The 10,409-nt window shown below is 37.5% G+C and overlaps 1 protein-coding gene across 19 annotated transcripts in view; it reads right to left on the bottom strand.

The window, feature by feature from the left end:
* Positions 1 to 924: 924 nt before the first annotated feature.
* RAPGEF2 (Rap guanine nucleotide exchange factor 2) overlaps positions 925 to 10,409 on the bottom strand; it is a 291,986-nt gene continuing 282,501 nt past the window's right edge. For 15 of the 19 annotated variants that reach the window (XM_043545917.1, XM_037897464.2, XM_037897465.2 and 12 more), the window contains 4 exons: positions 8,688 to 8,913; positions 7,468 to 8,027; positions 3,749 to 4,054; positions 925 to 2,900 (listed from right to left, as the gene is read on the bottom strand). In XM_043545917.1, coding sequence (XP_043401852.1) covers positions 2,875 to 2,900; positions 3,749 to 4,054; positions 7,468 to 8,027; positions 8,688 to 8,913 — 1,118 coding nt within the window. In that variant the 3' untranslated portion in view covers positions 925 to 2,874. The remainder of the gene's footprint in view (positions 2,901 to 3,748; positions 4,055 to 7,467; positions 8,028 to 8,687; positions 8,914 to 10,409) is intronic. The other 4 variants (XM_037897472.2, XM_043545919.1, XM_043545920.1 and 1 more) reach the window with 1 other exon arrangement.

Below are 10,409 nucleotides of genomic sequence, written 5' to 3'. Positions count from 1 at the left end.
GAAATTTACCCAGCGGCATGAGCCACAGATTAAGATGGATTAGTTACTGAAAAAACAACACACCACCTCCCCCTAAAAATCCAATCCTACTTAAAATTTACCAGGCGTTAAGGGGCACATATTCCAGAGATGAAAAGTAACTGCAATGATCACTTGACTCTTACATGTCCAGTGTTCTTTTATGAAAACTGGTACTATACACATTATTTGAGCCTGAGTGGGGTGTTTTTAGGGTCACATTATGAAGGGTTATAGTGAAAATCCAAACAAACCATTTTTTGCTCTTCTCTCCAAAGCAGTAACTTTCATTTGGAAATAATACTTGACTTTTTTTTTTTTAAAAAATACAAGTCAAATATAACCAATGGATAGGCTAAGAAAAAATGTTTTAAACCAGTCTCTTGTACCCAATTACAAGTAGCTTACAGTTCACAACATCCACAAAAGAACAAACACTTGGGACATTATATAGATTACAGCATCTGGCTTTTGTTAAAAGGGACACTCTCAGGTACTTTTCATTACATGCAATAGTTTCAAGTTTCTAAGAAGGTAACATGTCTTTCCATCTTCTCCCCACCCCAAATTTTGTAAATATGGATTCATTGCCCCATGAGTCTCATGGAGTCCCAAACCAACATGGCCCTCCTTATTTACCTTGCTTGTCTGTGTATCAACAGCAATGATGTCAGCAAAATCCTTGCCACTCTAATGCCTCTGCTGGCCATTTTGGTTTAGTAATGGACATACTAATTTATTGGCAACACTACAGTGGGTTTAAAAAAATCTCCACTTCAATTTTGTGCCTGTTACTTGACAGTATCCCTTTAATATTCATGTACAGTGAATTATTTTCAAAATTGAATTTGCTCAAATATGATGAACATGTAAAATGTGTAAGAATCAATATGGACTGCATTAATGGACTGTTATATTTATTTATTTTTCAGCTTCATACAAATTGGATGTAGAAGCATAAACATAGTACATTTCTACCATTTTCAACAAAAATATAACCAATATGTACAATTATTGTATTAAAAATACAAAAGGGATACAGACTCCACCAATGTCTTTCTAAAAGACATACAGGTACAAGTAGTATCAAAAGTATGAGGAAATCACCAGTTAATTGTACATTCTGCACTTGACATCACAGAGTGAACTGAGATTAGCAGTCCTATGGTCTACAATTACTTAATGCTTATATAATATTTGTGCAACTTGTGATAGAGCTAGGTTTCTGTCTTTCTATATGCACATGAGGTCCATAGCCTATATAATAAAACTGGCAAATAATGCATATTACATGTAAAATTACAAATTCATAATTGACAATGTGATATATAAGCAAATAGACAAAAGCCATGATTACAGGAGAGAGAATAATTAAATAAAGCACTGACATTGTTTGATACAGTGAAAAAACACTGCAATTTGATCTTTAAAGTTGAAGCTATTTACGTTTATCTACTGATCAATATGATCAGCTGAGTTCAATGGAAAAAAAAAATCCAAGACCAGCAGTTCCTCACATTTGAGTACTACTCGGATTGGCAGCCTTCACTTTTCCGGAGTCTGTGCAAAAACAACACAAAAATAGAAGGGAAGGATCATTTCAGTCATTATAGGGTTAATAGCAGCTGTGAGCAGGTGGTTGCTACACATTGGCCTTCTCTACACATGCAGTGTTCCATAAAGCCATTAACAGTTGTGACTATTTCTGCATTGCAAAGGCTGGCGTGTCTAAATGTGTTTTTTTCATAATTTAAAGGCTTGTTTATTCCCTACTGCCAAGTCAATAGAGAGAGATTATTAGATCAGTAATAACAGCTGACATTAGCTGTGACATCCCAAATTGCCTTCACTGCAATGTTATCCAGTTAATTTTTCTCTTAAAGTAACTAACCTTCTAACCATAGTAAGACAAAAATATAATTTAAAGGTGGGGTTTACCATCTGTCTCTTTTTTTTTTTAAACTCTGCCATCCTGTATTCCACAAGGCACAGGTATACAAATTGTATGGTACAAACTATACAAGTTGTCCTGTTTTCCTCCATCAGATAGCTGCAAGTACTTACTTCTGCACTGATGCTAGACCCATTTCAAAATACTATCTTATGATTTACAAACTTCCTAAGACTCCAGGGTGGGGCACTTTAAGAGTGGAGCTAAGTGGTCAATGAAAGGCTGTATCCTATAACCCGTTCTGCCCTGCTCAGCCATATCAGTTTTGTTTTTAGGAGCCCAGGCTGGCAACCCTACTAAAAAGTATGAAATAATACTGTAATTATTATGCAGGTGTAACATTTGCTCTCTGAACACAACAACATACAGCACTGTAACAAAGGCATTGTAAACAAGCAAACAAGCATTGTATACTTGAAGGATTTCAATGCATTTTTCTCTTTGTACGTTAAAGGCTCAATGTCGTTCGACAACTAGCGTATCTCATTATCCCAATGAGATGAAGTGCTAGGATTGTGATTAAAATCTAAAAGGAAGATTTCAAAACCCTTCCAGGCATTGGGAAATGCAGCCAGAGTTAATCATCTTGATGTGATGATCTTGGAATTTGGAATGATACTGTGTGATGTGGCAGACAGCGACAGCGGTAGCTTGGAGATTGCTGCACTGTGCATTTCAAGCAACACAGTTTGAAAAGTGCCAGGGCGATTTCTTCACAGTATTTCACATGCAAGGGGAAAGGGGGGAGGAACGGGGGAGAAGAAGCCCCATGCTGCTTTAAGGCAGGGAAGGAGGCAAATAGGTCTACCATCCTTTAATTATAGTTCCAAGGCTCCTATACTAGGGACGTCTTCTTGTGCTCTCCTTTAAGGTGGCTCACTCTGGATCCAGAAAAGCCCCAATTCTTAGACGGCAGAGACTTGTTCATCTTCTGCAAACAATAGGATGGGGGGAAAATAAATTTTAATCAGTTTAAAACTAGATTGCTATTGAATGAAATAAATTTGCTGTGTTCACACATATTCCATTCCTCTGTAAAAATTAAGCATATATTTATTTGCTACAGGTAATTATTTTTCCCTCCCTTTTCCCTTAAGGTAAAATAATCTCAAAATCATAAATTCAGAGCATGCTTTGTTATTTTAAATGAAGCAAGCCAGCTTTAACTATAGAATCATCAAGAGTGTATTTCTTTGGAATGTATTTCCAAAGAAAATAAGACACAGAAGCACCGTATCTGGGTGGGCTTGGCTTTCCCTCCTCCTGGAAAACACAACATTTAGCCAGAGACTACTAAATCTCTAATAGCTTAGTGAGGTATCTTGTGGTTGGCCCTGGTTGTAGTTGTCCACAAACCACTTCATTTTCAAATGCTTTTATTTAAATTAAAACTTCTGAGGCCGAAGTTGCTTATAACAGTGTTCACTCGTGGAAATGTCAGAACATCTGTGGGCAAATTCATAAATTCTCTCAGTCACATTAAAATTTGGGGGAAAAAAATTAATGAAGCTTGAAATATTTCCTTGGTATGCTCAGCTGCAGAGGTCAATTGAATAAAGACTGCACAAAACTTCTAACTCAACATTTTTTAAATAAATTAGACTCTGGCATAAGACAGTTAAGTTAGAAACAAAAGGTAAAAAAAAAAAAAAACCCTAAAAAATCCATAGGTGGAAAAACAATTACATTTAGGGCCAGAATTTCCAATGCATGTGAAAGTGCTCATGGACTGTTTAAATCTAGCCCTTAATTAATGTTTTGAAAACATTAGAAATTTACCATCCTCCTCTGTGGAAAACCCTTGAGACTGATAGTGAGCAAGACGTGGGTCTGACTCGTTTGGTTTGTGCCACTGAGGTTTGTTCACAGGCCTGCTAGCTGAGTGACCGTGTGATTGCTGCTGCAAAGTTGAAGTCCCCTGGGTCTCACATGTCCGTGCTAACATCCTAGACCTCTGAAGTGCTACGTTGTAATCCGGAGGTTTTCTAGTTGGATGGGAAACTCCTTCCGCAAAGTCTGCAATAGGTATTCCTACATAACCAGGGGGAGTTGGAGGTGGTTCTCGATATCGACCTTCTTTTCGTGCTGCAGAAAAATAATACACTACTATAAGAGACAGTAACTAGGGAAAATATGTTCAAAACCGAATTTGAGCAATGAGAAAAAGAAATATATCAACGAAATCGAGACAAACAGGAAAAGATTTAAATATTATACACATATCAACATTATATCACCTTAAAACAGAAATCATGTAAGAAATACTTTTGGTAAAACACAGTATATACAGCATGACTGTGCTTCCATCATGCAGGCAATGGTTATGCTTGGCTAAGCCTCTAACTTTCAGTACAGGACAAAAATATCTTACTGTCCATTAAACTGTACATGCAATAGAATTACGCAAATTAAGTGTCGTCTCCACTAAAACCCTGAATATGCAAGAACTTATATAAGTCAATACAATTACCCATTGAAGTCAATGGGACTGCTCACAGCACATGAAATAAAGCACATAGGTCTCCACGGGTCCATACCTGATATACTATACTCTGAGCTTTTAAATACTATCAATCAAGAAAAAAAGGGAGCACTCACAAATTCAAACAACTCAAGTCCCATCATCTCATTTAAAAAAATATGTAGACTGCCCAGATAAAGGAGCAATGGCACACATTCAGTTGTGAACAAAAGTCCTTGAATCTGGAAAAATTCCCTCTGCTTATTCAGTTTTATGCTAGCTTCTTATTAAGATGTCTTTCAGGCTGCAGAAGTTGCTATACCTGCCCCACAGGTGTTAGAAACACAAATCAGATAATGAGACAAGTAGTTTAAAAACTGTGAAATTAAGCAATTGAAAAAATTTTCAGAGGTTAAAAAACCCATAGACATGAAAACTTTAGTCAGGGAGTCTAAATCTCTTTAGAGTAACTGTTTTCGTTAGGTGCATATTCATTAAGATCTCAAGAAAATCCTTTCTAAAATCAGTCATGACGTGGGACAAGACAAATCAACAATGGGAAAAATCTGCATTTCCCCATTTAGGGTCTTCCATTGGTTTTGTGTCATCTACGGAATTAATTCTGTCCTTCAAATTCCTCCCTAAAACACACTTCTACTGTACCATTAAACTTTTAAAAAATGATGACTAATTATTGTTTGCAGTGTTGTTGTTTCAGTGTTGGTCCCAGGATAGCATTGGTCAATTTCCTAATGTTTGTAGATAGTTTAACTCCTTAGGGAAAGGACAGCATATGTTTGTACAGGAGTGGTTAAACTGTCAACACAGAGGATAAACAAAATGCACATATACTGAAAAAGAACTTTTAGACCTCTGGTAGAGAAGACCAATGGTAGAGTATGAACTACTACAGTATGGTGTTTTTGAGTCTATATTTGGAAAAACTTCACAAGGGCACCAAGGTGGTCACTTTGACTCTTAATTATGAGCTTTTAAATTACAGTGTTGACACTAAACATAGAAATATTAATAAACATGTAGCCAATGCATTCATCTAGTGTGACAGAACAGATCTGTTAAACCTTTCTATTTACAGTATTTGAAAGGATGATGCATAAAGGCTGTTTCTTTCTTTCTTGTAGTTCAGAGCATGGTGAATCTCATGGAAAAAGCTCCCTCAGAATTATTTAATGTGAAATTCACCATGTTAAAATAATAGGCACTAATCTCTAACATAAGGCCAATGGTATTGAATAACTGTTTGAACAGTGGCTCTTTTCCAAATGCAATTTAGGCGGAGGGAGTGTGGAAGAAATTTTAAAGAGGTTTTAAGAGTTTCTGAAACAGATTGGTATCTTAAAATCTCAAATATAACTTTCTCTCCACCAACATTAAACTATTCACTATTTTTTCCTCTGGCTTCTGTTACAAATTTTCTGTGCCTTCTCCTACCTTCAATTTCATGTGTTTGTCTCTTCCCTTCCCTCCTACTCTTCTTTTTTCTCACTCTTGAAAACATAAGCCATCTTGTTTTCTCTTAACCTCTTTCCTCACTTGCCTGTTAGTGCCCAAAATCAACTCTGATGTGCTGCAACTAAACTAGCAGGTTGGTCCCACTTCACCCTACCCCCATTTGTTTCCTTGTTTTCTTTCACTTTGACCCCACTCACATCTTGTCCCCAGAATTATATGAGTGCTCCTGTTCCTGATCACAGTACTTCATCAGCTGCATAGGACCAATATAGAGTTAAATTGATATGACCATGGGAAGATTAATTATGCTGCTTCTGTGGGGAAGAGCTGTGCAAGGATAATAATAATGAAGCAGCAAGTTTCTACTGATGCTGAATTGGATGGAAATGAAATGGCGGGAATTTTCAGGCTTCTCTTATATTTCTGAAATCTTTATAAACTAGATTATTTTAGAAACAGACCTCTGAGTGGCATGGTGGGATGTTTGCTGCCTTGCTCAAGAGCAGAGCCTGGAAGCACATTTGTCAAGCCTGTCATTCCACATGCTAAAGGAAACTACATGATGTGAGTAGTATTAGAGATAGGCCTCAACCAAAACATCTGTTCTCTTTCATCCTTCAAGGAAATTCAAATCTGCAGATCAAACTTTGGGGGCTGGGCCCATTGCTAAGTAATATATTTTGTCTCTGAATGGAAAGATGTTTTTCATTATGCCCTAACTACATTGTCAAGCTGGCAGACCAGATAGTTCTTACGCAGTGCCATATGTTCCTTCAGGATGAGGGTAGACTGAAATGGGGGAGAGATTTGAGGGAATAAAATGGTTACAGAAACCAGCGGCCTCAGATTGGCCAAATCTATCTTGCATAGGTAAAGAGGGTGATACCTGGACAAAAATTCAACACAACAAAAAAATATTTTAAAAAGTAACCTCACTTCCTTTAGCAAAAGGTCTGTCCTAGTGTTCCAGGTCCTTGATTTCCTAGGCACCAAGGCAAACATCTTCAAACGAGTGTATCTGAAGTTTTTTTTTCATAGATACTAAGGTCAGAAGGGACCATTATGATCATCTAGTCTGACCTCCTGCACAACGCATTTATTTAGGCACTAAGAGTGACCCAATTTTCAGAGGTGATGAACATCCACAACTACCACTGAAGTCACAGGGACTTGTAGAGTAGAACACTGAAAGTCAGGTCACATTTAATGAGATCCCTGCTTACAGACTTCGGTACCTTACTCCAGTCACCCAAGCTTGAAAATGGTGAGGTAAATACATTAGCATCTAAAAAAACTACCATCAGTTTAGTTGAATTCTTAATTTTATGGCACTTGGGAAGGAATACAAGAGGCCACATAACTCAGGAATGAGTATCTACATTGCAAAGTGATGCTTTTCGCAGCAGCATACACACAATTGAAGGGCAAAATTTGAGAGAAACTACAAATTGACTGTGCTTTTTGCTTTAAAAACAAATCAGATTAAAGCAAAATACTTATATAGTAAATTCACATCTATATGTAAATGAACAGGATACTTCGCGGTAAACAAAATATAACTTACCAATAAGCCCCTTTGCACTACTTGATGATACAGTTATATGAGAGGACATGGGAGCTGGCTTTGACTCCTCTGCTGTTACAGATGTTATGCTACTTGTTTCAGCTTCAATTGAAACATCCTTCCCACCCCGCCGCTTTATGGTACCTGTATCACCTTCTGAGTCCTCTCCCCAGTAGCCTGTTGAGGATGCCCAGCTTGCTCTGGACTGTGCTTGATCAAGGCCCTCCCTACCTTGACTCTGCCTGCCATATTTTGTGCCATGATCGGGGAACATCATCTGGTCCATATGACTGCCTGAGGCCCATAATCCTGCCCCATCGCCTGAACTATCGAAATGAACATGTCCAAAAGGAAGAGTCTCCCAGCTTCTCTGGTGTTGTATTGTCTGTATGTTGTCATGAGAACCGCTTGAGCAAGAAGTCCAGCTGCCGCGGCCACTGTCTGCAGCATCAAGTGAAGCGCGATCCCCCTGATCCTGTGATAGCTCTTCTGTACTGGGAGAAGAAAGCACAGTTGCTCCAGCATACAGGCCTCTATTCTCTGACAATGGTGCGTATGAACTAGATGTAAAAGACAGAAAGAAAGGAAGAGAAATTTTACAATGATATCATAAGTGATAATCAGCAAATCAGAACGGTGAAACTTTCATTGCTTTACGAGCCAAGAGAATTTGATAGCTAATGAAAAACAGTCGATACAAGTATCATCTACAGCATAGATTTCCTATATCCAAAGTTTAATGTAATCAGAACTAACTAATGACTTGGTCAATTCTGAGAACAGGGCATTCTTTTCGTAAGGCTATTCTTGACAACAAAGCACATCAGCAGTTACTAAAAAAGGTATTGATGAAAATGTGGCATACTTTGGGATTCAGTTGAAAGGTTTCCATCTGTAAAATAAGGATAATACTGTACTTAAGACACTTCTTGTCACAACACTAGCCTGCCACAGGGGTGAGGATCAGCTGTAGCATTTATAAATGCTCTAAAGGTGAAGAGCAGGTGCATGTAGTTACTGGCGCTGCTGTAGACATTAGAACAATGTGGGATTGGGTATATTTTCTCATCTGAATGTAAAGCATTATAAAAACAGGGGTAATATAGAAGTGGTGCCCTAGAAGGAGAGAGGGGAATTTTTCTTTCACAGAAGGGAGGAAATTTCTACAACAGATGCAGAAGAGAGTTTTTTTAAAAAACATAAATATATACAATTCCTACCCTAAGCTGTATTGATCTGGTTCAATCATGGCTCTTCTATCAATTCTCCCCACACCAAGATTAGTCTCCACAATGCTGACAGAATGCCTCTGTCTCCTCTCATCATGCAGTGAGACTGGCATGGAGTCAAATGAAGAATTGCTGACAATACTAGATCTGGAAGAAATTTCGCTGTGACCAGAATCTGAAAAGTTATCCACTGTGCCACTAGGAGCCAAAGTATAACCTGCATAAGGACCAGAATAACATTAAATAGACATTCCAAATTTACAACCAGAAGACTTAAACATAAGTTCAAGCATTAGCATAGATATTCAATATCAGTGCTATTGGAGCAAACAATTATGGACACACTTCATCAAGAAGAGCAGTACTGTATGCAACAAAAATATGCAACAAGACCATCATTCAAATGCGGCTGTTTTATTTCTGAATGTAGGTTTAAAGATCAGTGGCTACATGAAATATTTGTATTTAGAAGTCTTTACAAAACTACTGCCAAATTTATCACTTCCTGTCATTTTTGGATCTCTAAAATTATATTAAAATATTTCCCTTTGTAGGACTTAATACCCAGTCTTGCAGTATTGTTTATGTCTATGTATGTTAACACAGACTATGGGGGGCTTGGAACATAGGAACTGCCATGCTGGATGAGGCCAGTGGCCCATGTAGTCCAGAATCCTGTTTTCAACAGTGGGCCACTCAGGGAAAGGTGCAAAATACCTTACAGTGTTACCCTCTGTCCCTAGAGAAAGTTTCCTTCTAACTGCCAATAGTTAAAGTTTGCCTTCAGTCCTGAAGTATGAGGAATTATATTCCTTCCAAACCTTTAAGTATTTGCTATAACAACGCTGGAAATACATGTTATCTGTATAAATATCTTACCTTTTTTGAATTCTGCTATGCTTTTGGCCTCAGTTCTACCTGTAACACATTCCACAAGCTAGTTGTGAAAAATGATTTCCTTTTACTAGTTTTGAATTTACCAGCTTTCAAGTTCATATTATGAAACAAGGTGAACAGAAGATCCTAATCTACCCTCTCTTATAAAAGTTATTTTTTATCCTATCCCTTTTTATTCATCTCCTTTGTCAGGTAACCAATCCTAATCTTTTCAATCTCTCTTCATAGGAGAGTTTTTGCATTCTCTTAATCATTCCCCTCACCCTCGGCTAAACCCCCTTCCATAATTTTTTCATAACCCTTTCGGAGGTGGGGTGACCAGAACTAAACACACTATTTTAGATGAGGATTTTCCACTGAATTAGATAATGTCATTAAAGTATTTTCCTTATTCTCCATCCCATCTCTTGGTCCCATTCTAACATTTGGTTTACTTTCTTCACCACTGCCTGTATTTCTTTTGGACAAAAGAAGTCAAAACAAAGCAAGTGTTTTGGAAACACCACCATTTAAAAATGTTATTGGGGATTTCTGTTTGATGACAGAAGGTAAACAATTTTTGAGCACCTAATTCTGCTGTTTGAAATTAATTCCAATGTATATGTGTACAGTATAGATAAGACAAACTAACAAGTTCTGCTCTCTGTCTCATATCACAATGAAATTAAGCATTTGACAACATTTGGAAAAATTCAAGAGTGGCAAATTCAAAACTGATAATCGGAAATACTTTTTCACACAGTGTGGAACTCACGTGTGGAACTCATTGCCACAGGAAGTAACTGAGAAAGTAGCAAGAAAGTAGCAAGAATTAAA

Source organism: Chelonia mydas, chromosome 4, assembly GCF_015237465.2.
Source record: "Chelonia mydas isolate rCheMyd1 chromosome 4, rCheMyd1.pri.v2, whole genome shotgun sequence".
Taxonomy (NCBI): Eukaryota; Metazoa; Chordata; order Testudines; family Cheloniidae; genus Chelonia; species Chelonia mydas.
The sequence above is the reverse complement of the archived record's forward strand: the minus strand, read 5'-3'. Positions and strand labels throughout refer to the sequence as shown.